Source organism: Triplophysa dalaica, chromosome 22 (genome assembly GCF_015846415.1).
Source record: "Triplophysa dalaica isolate WHDGS20190420 chromosome 22, ASM1584641v1, whole genome shotgun sequence".
Lineage (NCBI taxonomy): Eukaryota > Metazoa > Chordata > Actinopteri > Cypriniformes > Nemacheilidae > Triplophysa > Triplophysa dalaica.
Window position 1 is genome coordinate 12,600,072 of NC_079563.1, and position 15,185 is coordinate 12,615,256.

General features: G+C 36.4%; 1 protein-coding gene across 1 annotated transcript; it reads right to left on the bottom strand.

The window, feature by feature from the left end:
* Window positions 1–9,376: 9,376 nt before the first annotated feature.
* LOC130411437 (uncharacterized) lies at window positions 9,377–11,532 on the bottom strand. Its single transcript, XM_056736056.1, has 5 exons — window positions 11,497–11,532; window positions 11,256–11,304; window positions 10,612–10,974; window positions 10,143–10,448; window positions 9,377–9,540 (listed from the first exon to the last, which is right to left on the bottom strand). Exons 1-5 carry the CDS (start codon window positions 11,497–11,499, stop codon window positions 9,377–9,379), a joined length of 885 nt encoding a protein of 294 aa, XP_056592034.1. The 5' UTR covers window positions 11,500–11,532.
* Window positions 11,533–15,185: the final 3,653 nt, after the last annotated feature.

Genomic DNA, 15,185 nt, shown 5'->3' on the forward strand with positions numbered 1-15,185 from the left:
AGGTTTAGGATGTCCAGCTTTGATACTTATAAAGTATACTATTATTTGTAATTATTGTTATAGGTTATAATTAGTAGTAATGTGTCAATATAGGTATTACACTAAATTACAGTATTATAAAAATCCGTTACAAATAATGCAAAAAACTAAAATACAGTTGAAAACACAGTAAAGTACCGTTTTGTAGCTATACAGTAATATGTTGTGTACCGTAAAATTATTTACAGTGATACAGTCAACAAGACTAAAACTAACACCGATAACTGAAGTCTTGGCTGGAGAGAAATTCATATTTATCATTTAACTCACTGAAATACTCACACGACACTGAAGATCAGGAGAACAGGAGTTACCAGAGCAGAGGTAAACATAGCCACCAGAATAGCAAAACTAAGAAATATAACTGGGTTTTGAGGAGATGTACATAAACATTTTTATATCATTAATATTTCTATACAGGATTAGTATCTATATAAACATACAATACCTTTCAACTTCTCATAGCAGTCAGCAGGAGTTCAGGGATGAGTCGTTTACCCAACAGGAGTAGTTTATACACTCAGCCATTGAAAACATCCCAGAATAAAGGCTCATTTATCCATCTGGGTTGGCTCTGCTTGTGTAGTGTGTCTGAGAGACATTCAGGGAATTGTCCATCTCTGAGCCACACCAGATGTATATCAGAAGGGCAAAACCCCTCCTAGCTGCACAGAATCATAGGAATTATATCAGGCTCTTTTACACATGACATGGATACATGAGGAGGTCCTTGAGGTAAAGAAATAGGATGAATAACACACTCACAGGTCAAGAAAACATCTCTTATCTCAACAAAATAATTGCTTTGGTCAGGACCGGTTCCTGGCAGGTGAAAAGGATGGGCTAGCAGATATCCTGGGTAGGCATTTTTTTTATTTTCATTGGGTGGGCAAGACAGGCGTTTAGGTGGGCTCAGCCAACCCCTGCCCATGCCTGGAGCCGGCCCTGGCTGTTGTGTTACTGATGCAATCATATAACATACTCATTGCATTCATTTGCGTTCTTTCCACCCACAGAATCTTTTCAGGTGGTGGTGTCAATCTCGTGACTTTACAGCTATGTGTTTAAATTGAAAATCTGATTTGATCATCACATGACCCTTTTATCCAAGAGTTTGCATGCATAAACGAATACAATACATCATTCTTTTTTTGATGTCCTATTGCAAAGACGTAAGTGTCATTTAATGGGAAACAGTTGCAGTTTATATTGACTGATAATCCACAATGAACACTAAGAACTGGCGTGTCTTTGAGTACAATGTTTTCCATTTTCAAAGCTGAAAAACAAACACAGAGAAAAATACATTAACACATAAAATACATGCACATAAAAAGACGTTTTCTGGAGTATTATGATTTGTTAAAACTGGTTCATTCTAACAACAGTTTAGTTTTCTAAGATTCTACAGTAATTAAACTCTTTCGACATGTTTTTGTTACAGGAAACAACGACAGAGCACACAGCCTATAAACTGGAGATACTGTGGTGATTTCTGCACAAATAATACCAAAATTTTAGCATTTATATTAAACTTCTTACTTATTTTTCAACAGCAAATGATCTACAACACAGATGGTAGATCTTTAACATGTTATTAAATACAGAAATTAATTGTCCACAAGTCATATAGACTTAATCTTACCATACCGCACAGTAAGATTAAGTCAATACGACTTGCGGAGGCCAATTTTGAAAAACATTGAAGCTGGTATTTCTGTCCTGTTGGTTTTAAGGGAGGTACAATTTCCGCATTGTGCACATTGAGAGAAAACAGAACTAATGACAAAAAATTACAGCAGTATGTGATGTTTAGAAGTGACCATTACTCCAAAGAGGAAATTGTATATTTTTACAAAGATTGTTTGGAGAATGACCGCAATATACTTTCTTGATATTATCTTATTTAAGCAAAGAACTAATACTAAGACAATGCCAATTGCTAATATGATCTTGTATTGTAATAAAAGATCACCCAGGTAATGTATGTAGCCTACTTACTTAGCTTTAAATTTAAAGTAAGGAAGGGATAATCCTCTGAATGTGGAGAGGTGTGAGAATGTGTTGTGATTGTTTTGACTGATTTTCAGACCACCTTCTTCATCCGAAAAGAAGAAATGGTGAGCTCTGGTTGTTTCAACAACACAGTATGGGAGGTTGTAGAGTTGTGCTGAGGGAGGTGCACGCAACGTTCAGATCACATAAAGTAAAAAAAAGCATCATAGCAATGCATTTGAAATAAGCAAGGAATTCAGTATACAGGTCACAGTAACTGCATGCTGCAGGTTGCATTTACCGTTTAATGCCTATTTTTCTATTTTACAGATCGATTATACATCTAAATATTATATAAATAAGTATATTATAAGGGAAGTGAATGAGTCACCTGATTTAAACAAAATGCATTTCATCTGTGTTTACATTTACTCAGACTGATAATAAGTGTTTTGAGTTTATACACCCTCTCGCGCGCTATTTAAACGTGATGTTATGTACTGTATTATATGAAATTACATTTAAATGCTGGTACACTGTTAACATGTAACTCGCTAATATGTGTTAGTAAATAAAATATCATAAACTGCTAAGATAAGGTTTCTTTATTTATTGTAATGAAAATACGATTCTCTGTTCTTATTAACTTATTATTATACATTTTATATTATTAATATATTTTGATAATGTCAGAAGCACTAGCAGGACAGACAACAGAAGACATTTTTTTAATTATCTGAAACAAAGTGTGACGGAAGGGATTCGGTGATGTCTTTTAACCCGCTGCTTTTTCTGTAACGTTTATTTTATCGATATAATGCAGGGCCAAACCAGACAGACATAAACAATAAAAGGAGACTGAGAACATCAACACTGGATTTATTATATGCAGTTCAGTAGTTAAAATCAGCAAGTACCATCAGGTTGCTGTTGTCACGGAACGTGAAATGACAGAACCCAAGTGCAGTTAACAAAGGTTTTATTAACAAGGAACACGAAACAAAAACCCACGATGGGGTAAAGTACAAGGTATAACTGAGACAGCCAAACAGGAACGAAGACTAACTTACACTAGACTTGAAAAACTCAAGGAGGGGAAACAAGCTCTAACAGGACCTTAATCAAGCAGGGACAGGTGAAGAGGATGAAATCATAATGAGATAATGAATGAGGCAACGAGATGGGGGCGGGGGGACATAGATGAGACGTGAGAAAGCACATTGCATGCCAGGCTATAAACAAACCCATGTGTCTCTCACACTAAACAGGTGATACTATCATGCTTCTTCCCCAAGACTGAAAAGGCCTGAACAGAAGTGGCAGAACCATGAAAGCTGTCCCACAGTACAACCTTAAAGGTGACATCATATGAAAACCCCATTTTTCTGTTTTTACGTGCTCTAATCGGATCCGCGGTGTATCTAGCAACCCGGAAAACGTGAAAATAAGAACCCAGTTGTTTTGGTGTGCCTTTCCCTACAAGCAAGAGAGAAATCTGGCCGTTCAGATTTAGCTCCGGTTGTGATGTTCAAAGCAGATTTTCTTGTACTGCTACCGCCCTTTAGTCTACACAGTTCCACCCACCGCGCTCTGCCATCGTTGTTTTCACAAGCGACAGCGGTGTACATGACGCCATGACTAAAGTTCGTGGACAACATGCAATGTAGTCGCTGCTCAGAGTCCAATCCTAGGAAGTAAATCCTTCTGATTAGTGGAAATCCATCAGAAACCATTTGTAAATACCTGCTTGTTTGCGCAAATCAATTCACGCCGGAGCACATTTTCAACCTGGGACTGTACAAGCAGGATTAGCTTCAAAGTTGTTCCTCAAAAGTGATCGAGACCGTCTGAACGGACAAAAGTGCCTATGTGAGAAATATTTATCGACAGTCTGAATTGACGTAAATATATGATTTTTTTGTCTACAGAGACGTTTAAAGGGGTCATATGGCGCGAATACGTGTTTTTCTGTATCTTTGTTATAAGTTGCCCATGCATGTCTTAGACACGTAAAATTGCAAAAATTAAAGTCTTGAAAAAAAAGATACATTCTATCTAAAAGCGATTGCTCAACCAGACCTGCCTGAAGCACCTCGTGTAACCACACCCCCACGAATGTATGTCATTTCGTGGTTTGACTTGACTGAGACCACCCAAATGTAAACGCAAGTTAGGTGGGCTTACTTGTAAATTTCATTGTATCGTTGCTGCCGCAGCCATGTCGTGGAGACGCTGTGTGTTTTGTTGCGAAAAGGAAGCCTCTTTGTTTGATCATAACAGACAGTGCTGGATAAATTGACCACGAGCGGTTTGTTAAAGGTCTCCTCATACGACCAGGTTTCAACAAGTTGGTATGATTTATAAGGGTTTTCGTGAATTGTCTGGAACATATTTTGCTTAAAAACACTCAATGGCTGTGTAAACAAAACTCTTCTTGCCTCGTCAAAAACAGCTCTGTTCACAGCAACCCGTTTTAGTGCATGTCTCTTTAAATGACAATGAGTTACAAAGCACCCCACAAACAAGCAGGTTTTTACTTATGGTTTCTGACGGATTTTCACTAAAAATAAAATAAATCCACTGCTGTCTCCTCCTAGGTTTGGACTACATTGCATGTTGTCAATACAGGAGGTTGCTCGTGAGTCTTTGTTTTGTGTTGAATAAATTATCATTTTTATTAACCCTTTCACCACTGCCTGCACTTGGGTTCTCTCATACAAATCCTGACAGGAAAGGTATCATTTTCCTAATATTGTAGAGGATGAATCTACAGGACCGGGTGCAGTCAGGTACAACAAAATTACATAATCTCACCCTTATGACATTGCGACCTTGTATTACTGTCTTTCTTCTGCAGACCACAAAATATATTTTTAAGAATATGGTTACCATGAAAAATGGTCCCCTATCGACTTCCATTGTATGGATACAAAACCACTGACTTTAACTCAAATACCATCTTTTGTGATTCACAGAATAGCATGAAGGTTAATAAATCATGAAAGAATTTAGGTGTGAACAATTCTATTAGGATTCTTGACGTGCCAATAACTTGAACAGTTGTTTGGTCTATTCCTAGATTCATAGAAGGAGCAGGTTTCCGTCTTTCCACAGTACAGGTGTGCTTGAATTGTTTATTTGATTTAGTTTATACATCCCAGAAAATATCTTTGTATGACTGTTTAGGCTGGGATTTATTATCAATATATATATTGATCCATGTTAAGAGATACATGAATGATTTTAGTGTCACTTGATATGTTGTTGTAGTTACAGCTGATATTGACAGACGTTCCCCGCTGAACATTCAAAACCCGGCTGACATTCAGCATTTCAGCTGAAAAAACATGATGATATTTATAGAACATTGAATCCCATTTTAATATGCCATTAACACCATTTTCTCACCAGATTATATTCAAATGAAAAGATACTGAAGGCATTTTATTACCTACGATCAAATACGGAAGAATCAACACACAGCAGGTTAAAGCCAGTTTTCTGCAAAAAGAATAAAAATAGTTGAGTTTCTCACGTCTATATTTAATGGAGGATTCATTTTAATACATAGAGTATGACCACAATTGAAATCAAGATCTATGTCACTTCATAAGTATCTAACACGGCAGGGTCTGAAAGCACCATAATGAAAATACTCGTCTTCGTTTATCAGATCTCATTTTATGAGGATTCTCAAAAACATTCTGCCATCGGGAATGTAGTTTTGCATGAAATTCACAATTGAAAATTTATCAGATTATCTTTTTCACCCCTCCTGTACCCCTCCATGGTTTGTTTAATTGTAAAGTACAGACCTCTGTGGGAGTGAGAATCGAAACTCATCTGAAGGTTCTGCTCATTTCTTAAAAATAAATACTTTTAGCATGCGCTGTCTTTACAACTCTAAAGCTTGTCATGACTGTTAGGCTTATCATTCTTTGTTGTGTTTAAACATACTCTAAAGTAACATCTATTTTATAAATGAATACATTAAAATAAATTGCTGTAAACAATCCATATTCTTACCATTTTACTGTTTTGTCGATAATGTCTGTTCTGTTTCTTAACATGATGTCTTTGTTTGCAGATGATGTGCCCAAACATTGAGAAAATTGTATTTGAATTTGTTAATCAGGGGCACTGTGGCAGGCCATCCACTCACAAAAATGAAGTTTTTATATGTTTAAGGTAGGAAATTTACAAACTTTCTTCATGGAACAGGATCTTTACTTAATATCCCAATGATTTTGGGCATAAAAGAAAAATTTTCAGATGCTACTTAAGACGGGTTTTGTGATCCAGTGTAACATTTGGTTTGAGCGCCGTATTCATTCAGTCACTGTTTTTAGTCAATGGCACTGGTGACACTAATACAGCTGTTCCTGAATAAAAACAAGATGATGAATACAGCAACACGTTTTTGACACTGAGATCTTGAGAGGATTTCAACAAGTTCTCAGTGAATGATCATAAAGACATATAAAGGGGTAAGAACCATTAATGGGGTCATTTGGCGCGAATACGTGTTTTCTGTGTCTTGGTGTGTTGTAGCTTGCCCATGCATGTATCAGACACGTAAAATTGCAAAAATGTAAGCGTAAAGAGAATTAAAGCTGTGTGTCAACTGCATAAAAGTGGTATGAGAACCCATGTGCTTTAATTATTGGACCCAGGGAGGTAGTATATATAAATATATATATATATATATATACAGTCTTGGCCAAAATTGTTGGCACCCCTGAAATTTTTCCAGAAAATCAAGTATGTCTCACAGAAAGGTATTGCATTAACACATGTTTTGCTATACACATGTTTATTCCCATTGTGTGTATTGGAACAAAACAAAAAAAACGGAGAGAAAAAAGCAAATTTGACATAATGTCACACAAAACTCCAAAAATGGGCTGGACAAAATTATTGGCACCCTTAACTTAATATTTGGTTGCACACCCTTTGGAACAAATAACTGAAATCTATCACTTCCTATAACCATCAACAAACTTCTTACACATCTCACCCGGAATTTTGGACCACTCTTCCTTTGCAAACTGCTTCAGGTCTCTCATATTGGAAGGGCGCCTTTTCCCAACAGGAATTTTTAGATCTCTCCACAGGTGTTCAATGGGATTAAGATCTGGACTCATTGCTGGCCACTTCAGAACTCTCCAGCGCTTTGTTGCCATCCATTTCTGGGTGCTCTTTGAAGTATGTTTGGGGTAATTGTCCTGCTGGAAGACCCACGATCTCAGACGCAGACCCAGCTTTCTGACACTGGGCATACATTGCCACCCATAATCCTTTGGTAATCCTCAGATTTCATAATGCCTTGCAAACAGTCAAGGCACCCAGTGCCACAGGCAGCAAAGCAACTCCAAAACATCTTTGAACCTCCACCCTATTTGACTTTAGTGGTGTCAAACTCAATTCATGGAGGGCCGCAGCTCTGCACAGTTTAGCTCCAACCAATTCCAACCCACAGCTATTTAGAAGTTTCTAGTAATCCTAAAGACATTGATTAGATGAATCAGGTGTGTTTGATTAGGGTTGGAGCTAAACTCTGCAGAGGTGCGGCCCTCCAGGAATTCAGTTTGATACCTGTGCCTTAAAGGATCTGCCCATGAGATAAAAGGCAAACCAGTTGAACGCAGTTCCAGAGATGCCCACTAAACAAAATATATATCTATAATTGCAATCTTATTTAAGCAAAGAACTGATGCTTAGATAATGCCAATTACTAATTTGACCTTGTACTATAGTAAAAAGATCACCCAGGTAATGTATTTAGCCTACTTATAGCCGTGCATTAAAATATTTTAATGCCCAACGTGGAAGCAAGACCCCCGAGAAGTGCATTAACATCCTTTTATGCCAGGCCAGCCGTGGATTATCACGCATGTTCTTTTGGCAAGTTTAAGCTGTTATTGGTGTTAACAGTGCAATTGTTAATCAGCCAGTTGAAAATATCTTCATCAGTCTATTTTAAACATTGATTCAACTGAAGGGAACTACCTGTAAATTTAACCCTTTTGCAAACCTTCCAGCCAATCAGAATCGAGTATTCAAAAAGACCATTGTATAAATATAGATCATACTGCATACTGCTGTTCCAAATACTCTGACACTGTTTGATACTTCTATAAGTTTCCTTTGCAGGAAATACATCACTGCCTCATTCTGTAAACGGGCAGCTCAAATGCAGTTATTTATAACCACACAGTGTGAGAGGAAGTAAAAAAATTGGTGAAGCAAACAAACAAGAAATATTATTGTTTGTCAAAAGATTTATTATAATGACATTATTTCTGTCTAAGAGCACAGAATCATTGAACATTTACACACAACACACATACACGTACATTTACAGTTATGCATTTGGCCGTCGCTTTTATCCAAAGCGACTTACATTGCATTATATACTATACATTTAATTTTTCTAAGTATGTGCAATCCCCTGAGTTCGAACCCACGTTGTTAGCGCGATGCTCTTACCACTGAGCTACAGGAAAGATATACAGTATAATAATAACAAAACCCAGTTCTTGTTTTACATTATATTTGAAATGCACTACTATCATAGTTGGATTTATTAACTTTCTGGATCTTTATGTTATATAGAAAAATGTAGAGATTATTGTACTTCAGTTTTAATTAAAACTGATTGTGTTGAGGTTTAGGTGAAGTGTGACCAGCGTGACTGAGGTACAGTGTTGCAATGCTCTGCAGGGGTGTGACAATGTCTAAAACACACGTAAAAAACATAAGCTGGTTGCAGACCTTCATTTTCTTGTGATTGTTTACCCCGAGACTGCTTTTCAGACCGCCATCTTCATCTTCTGATTGGGCTGCCGTAAAAAAGAAGCAGTGAGCTCTGGTTACTTTAACCACACAGTGTGGGAGGCAGTAGAGTTGTGTTGAGGGAGGTGCACATAACGTGTAGGTCACATAAAGGAAAAAAACTTCAAAGCAATGCTTTTAAACAAGCAAGGAATTCAGTATACAGGTCACAGTTACTGCATGCTGCAGGTTGCATTTACCTTATAATGACTTTCAAGCAGTGCTACTGGTTTTAGGTTATAGGTGGTTTGAATAACGCCATCCTGAACTTACACAGAAAAAAACGACATACATTATAAACTTAACCAAGTCACTTTTTGTTGACTGTTTGTGTAGTCATGCAGTTAAACAGGACTTTTGTTTTGTATTTTCAGCTACATGTACAGTCAACTTACTTTTTTTAAGAGAGGATACAATTATTTTAAAGATCAATTATATGTCTATACATTAGATAAGTGGGTTTATTATAAGGGACGTGAATGAGATAAATGATTCAAACAAAATGCCTTTAATCTGTGTTTAGAGGTGACCAGTTGACACTAGGGCTGCGGCTGCATGGGACTGGATGATGATCGCCCAACGATGAATAAACTACATCAGATTGGAGGACAGACTGGAAAACAGTCTCAGGTGTGACACTAACTTCAACAGAAGACTGTGGTTGTGCTCTTCCTGGAAGAACACAAGACATTATTCAGTCATTGAACACAAAGATCTAAAATGTATCACATACGAGAAGAAATGAACTCTGTTAACCATTTATTTTTATGTTTTGTTACAATTATTCAGTGTTTTCAGTTTTGTTGACAATACTGTATTCATATTCCTTAAGATAATTAAGGTCAATAGGGTTTACAGATACAAACAGGAACTGATAAGCGTGGGAGATTTGTGGTTCATTGTGTCTACAAAGGTAAAATACATGACTAAATTTGAAGATATTAAATTGTCATCATACACAAAAATAAATCTTGTTCTAATTGTGTTAAAGACTGTGGGGATTTGCTTGTTTACTACTTGCATAGGCCTTTTTTTCTGTAATGTAAAACTTTAACAGGTGAGAATCAATTCACTTCCTAATTTCGAGCTTTTTAAAACATGACTTAGCTCAGGGAAATTGTACAAGATTTCAAGCAAGGTCAATTAGATACTTACTTTGACATTTACATACGACCATAATAATCACAAAGACAAACACCACAGCAGAGACGACTAAAGTCACAATGATAGTCAAAGTCGCATCTACAAAAAAAATGGTATACTAATGAATATACCCCTTTGATCGTAACAGACAGAGCTGGATAAATTGGCGGAGAGCGGTTCGTTTAGGGATGAGTGGTTGACCCAGCAGGAGAAGATTGTTTCAAACATCTGTGATGGTAACTCCTGATAAAACATCTGAGTTAATGATCCACTTGGATTTGTGCTGTAATTCTCATCCTTGTGCGAGTATGAACTGTTGATGATTTCTCCATCTCTCATCCACTGCTGTTCAAGAGCAGCGGGGTAAAATCCCTCAGCACTGCATATAATCGTGGGTGATCTATTAGGCCTCTTCACACAGGACAATACAGGAGGCACTAAAGTGGAAAATGTAGAAAACAAGCTTAATATTTTATATGTCTCCATTAAGCTACAAGAAAAAAAAAAATCTGACTTCAAAATAGTATTTGTTGTGTTTTTATGCATGTTTGGTACTAATGTACTAATTTGGGAGACACCGATAACTTGCATTTGACTAACCAATAACATTGACTTTTGTTATTTCTTCCCACAGAATCGTTTCAGGTGGTGGCGTCAATCTCCTGACTGTACAGCTATATGTGCCAGAATCAGTTATTTGAAGATTTGATAGCCCAAAAAATATTTCATTAGTCTCTGGAATCAAAATAAATCTGATATGATAATCACAAGATTGATATTTCCATAACTCCATGGTTATACGAATGAATGAACACAATGGTTTGTTATTTTTTTCAAGTTTCACTGTGAATATATCAAGTTCATTTGATGGTAAAGAGCTGCAGCTGATATTTGCAGAATCTTCTTGATGGTAGTACAGAGTTGTAAGGGCATTTACTGCTGTGTACATCTCATCGCCAAAAGCTGAAAAAGACAAGGCAAAAATGACATTACGTCCCATTCCATGCTCTAACTGCACACTTTAACTTCTTGTTGTGTCTCCTGTGTAATATGCTACTTGTGAAAATGTTTGTCCAACCAATTTAGCAAGCTTTGTTTATTTATGTTACTTTGAATGATTAATAACATATGATATTTCAAATCATTATATTGTACATTCATCGTACGTTTACTATACCTACTATACCTACGTGCCATACACTATTTCATATAAACAATTAAACATTGAAAAAAAATTGCATTACCAAAATTAAAAGACAGAAGCATCCACACACAACACGCCAGAGGGAAACACTGCAAAGATGCAATTAATTATTTTCAATAAACAAATTTATAATCTTATGTATTGACTGGTGAGGTACAAGGATGTAGGCCTATTAGGAAAAAGTACAGTATAATAAGAATCTGTTATAATGCATCAAAAACCCACCATCATTATACAGTTTTGTGATCGACTTTAAATAATTTGATAAGAATGACACTCACCATCCCTTAATACAAGGACAGCACTGATCGTGGCTGCTGTCTCACTGTGCTTTACTGAAAGTGTCTCATAGGTGTGATACTGGGCTGTGGGGGGATTTCCTCTTTGGGTTATGCAACAGCGAATGTTTAACATCATCAAGATTCCTACTAACTTGTTGGTCTTTGTTTAAAAACATTTAACAAAGAGTAAATGATTTCTTAAAATGACTGACAGCTGATTTCTAAATCATATGGACCAGACTAAAAAATAAAAATCAGCACATTTATCAAAACAATGTTGAGGCTTCTACTGTTCCCCGGTTTTAAAACACAGAGAGGACTCCTTATAGGTAAATGTTTGCTTTACAAGAATAGTTTCTATTTGCAATTTATGCCTTCTACTTTAATACTTGCTGTACTTTTGTGAGCAATGTGAAGTTCAGATGAATTTAGTGAACAACTAACTTCACAGCTGCATGACGTTCAGAATGTAAGAAAAGGATGTAAAAGAGTGCCTGTCAACCACAAACACTTTGTGGGCAGGACTGGGAAATTTATATTCACATGTGCAAAGAAAATACATCAATTTTGTAAATTTATATAAATAACATCAAAATAGTACTCTCATAAAAAAAGTTGCTGAACGAACTTAATTAAATTAAGGAATTTAATTTAATTGTTTGAAACGATTCATTATAATCTTGTTGTATGAAATTATTTTTTTGTAGTCTTGATTGAATTGGTTGAATCACTGCCTTATTCTGTAAAGGGCAGCTCAAATGCAGTTATTTATAACCACACAGTATGAGAGCAAGTAAAGAAATAGGTGAAGTAAACAAACAAGAAAGATTAATGTTTGTCAAAAGATTTATTATAATGACATTAGTTCTATCTACGTGCACAGAATCATTGAACATTTACACACAACACATATACAAGTACATTTACAGTTTTGCATTTGGCCGACGCTTTTATGGAGCCATATTGGTTGCTCTATTCAATTTGAAATGCAATATGGAAAAAAAGCAATGCAGTATGTAAAATGACAATGCAATTGTGTAGTTAAATATACATTTTAAATAACATATGTGCAACATTAAGCGCAAAATGAAAATAAAATTTAATTATATCAATTACGTTTGTCAGTTCCTACACTAGTTTTAATATGTTGTTTAAATGGATATTTTTAAAATGCATTCACCGGATTGATTATATATGTTTAAGATAGTCAAGCAAAACTGTATCAAAAACAAAATTCTAATGTCATTTTCCCTTAATGCATTAACATTAACATTGAACATTTGGGATTGCATTTTCATTTACACAGCGCGTTGAGTGTTGCAAAATTCAATGTGGACTTTACAATGCATTTCGAGCTGACCACGCCCCCTCCCCGGTACAACGTCATTGCGTGAAGGCGGAGCCATCATCGCAAGTTACGAGCGTGGATGTGCGGCTGTAAAACTGATAAAAACATTAAATCGCATGCACACGAATTGGAGCACAAATACTTTTTTTACGTCAGTAGACGATAGTACGACGGCGTTTTAGTTCCACGTAAAAAAAAAAGACTTCGAGATTAAAGTCGAAATGCTACGAGAATAAACATTTCGACTTTATTCTCGAAATCTTGTTTATTTATTTTTTTAACGTGGCACTAAAACGCCGCCGTACGATAGAACTAGAAGCTACCTACATTGCTAGAATTTTCTGCATTATCAAGCGGTGAGCTCGCCTGTTGAATGTCTCATAATCACTTGACTTTCTCAAACGCATTTTTATCATGAACACATTCAGTATTCTGATTATTGTCTTTTTATGTCACAATATCTTCGTAGAAATCGTTCAGAAATGGCCGTTTTGTGAGACCACTCTTCAGTAAATGTGCAGTACAATAACAAACGCGATACATCCACGTGAAATACACCTCTGTACTGTGCTTCTTAAGTGCTGGAGGCAGTGTATAGGGAAAGTGTGGTGATGTTACATTATTGCACCATTAGGTGGCACTCAAGCTTCTTGAGTTGTAAAGATGTGAGTAGCCAGGAGAGACGAGTGAGAAGAAATACTGAGCGTGTGCATGAACGTTATGCTGACCGTTAGTGCGACTTAATAAAGTTATAAGAAGAATTTACATTTCAAGTTTATTGTCTACATAAAGACATAACAGAAAGATTATGCACAAATACACATAAACATTGCCAAAGTGGAGATCTGCCCTTACGAGTATTAACCTTGGATTCATCCGGATGCTGCAGTTTGGGCTGTGACAGATCCACTATAACTCGATTCCTGAAGTTAAGAAAACGTGGCGCCCCAAAACAGTTTCTGAATGATTATGTTACGATATTAACCAAGACAACAAATACTGAACGTGTTTATGATGAAAACGTGTATGTGCAAGCGATTTAACGCTAATAACGTTAATAGTAGTGATGTGCATTGTTGCAACGCTTTTTAATGGGAAGTAGCTAAAACCTGCCCGAAAAGTCGCTAAACGTCGCCAGATGACGTCACATGATAATTTGCATATCAGCAACGTCATCACGTAGTATCTGACAAGCTAAGCGCTTCAGACCTGCTTCATATCTCTAATCTCTGAGCTGTCGTATGAAGTTTTATATTAAAACAATTCACCCAAATGAACAATAAATAGGTTTTATACTCAATTATGTTTGTGTTTCTGTTGCAGAATACAAAAGCTATGTAAACGTGAGTGAACTCGACCCCTAAAAACAACACACCACCAGTTATTTTCAATGAACAGCTAACATCAGCAGAAAGCAGAATGTTTAGCTTAGTCGCCAAGGCTTATTCAGAAAGCAGCTAGATTTGGCGCTAGTCGCTTTTTAAAAATATGTCGCCAAAGGGGTCTGAAAAGTCGCTAAAAATAGCGACAAAGTAGCCAAATTGGCAACACTGGTGATGTGCCGTTCGTGAACGATTCGAATCTTTAATGTGACTTGGGAAGAACGAGTCGTCTTGGGAAGTGATTCGTTTAGTGGCGCATGCGCATAGTGCAACATGCTCCGGACGCTTAACAAGTGCAATCAGAGCCGGAAAGAGAATTGATTAGTTCACCTTCCGAGTCTTGGTGTTCGATCCGTTCGGTCTTTTTTCATGTGATGTGACAGCTTTGAACAGAGAAATTAGCTAATGTACAACCTTCCTAACAAACGGTTGCATATAGTCCTAGCGGTTGTTTATTGATAGACAAAGACAGTGAAATGACAAATTAATCAATATTGTATTGCTTTATTTGTTATAAAATAACACAGAATCTTGATGAAAACCGAAACAAAATTAACAGACCTGGCTTGTTACATATATTTTGATAATTTTATGATAATTCTTAAATATCATCCAACATAAAAAAATACAGTTTTACTTTATCGTATTTTATACTTATCCGGCAAGTGGTCACGTGACAAAAGACCGAACGACTCGAACCCGAAGACTCGAGAGGTGAACTAAACAATTCTCTTTCCGGCTCTGACTGCATTTGTAAACGTGTCTGTCACGTTATGAACGAACGAGTCAAATCCGAATACTTGTCAGATAAAAGGTGAGGTGAGCTAATCATAGACTAGTACCCAGGTAAACAAGTAATTCATTTTTTCTGTTTATTATAGCATTATAGTTTTGTATTGGTTGTGATGTGATCAACGTTTGCATAAGTAGTAGATTTTTTTAGAAAGTGACACGTAACA

Excerpts from the sequence above, each read along its gene's own strand:
- LOC130411437 (XM_056736056.1), bottom strand. Across the intron at positions 10,975-11,255 it reads GCTTCTGTCTTTTAATTTTG|CTTTTGGCGATGAGATGTAC; the intron begins GTAATGCAATTT and ends TGTCTTTTTCAG. Across the intron at positions 10,449-10,611 it reads AACAAAAGTCAATGTTATTG|TGCCTCCTGTATTGTCCTGT; the intron begins GTTAGTCAAATG and ends TTTCCACTTTAG.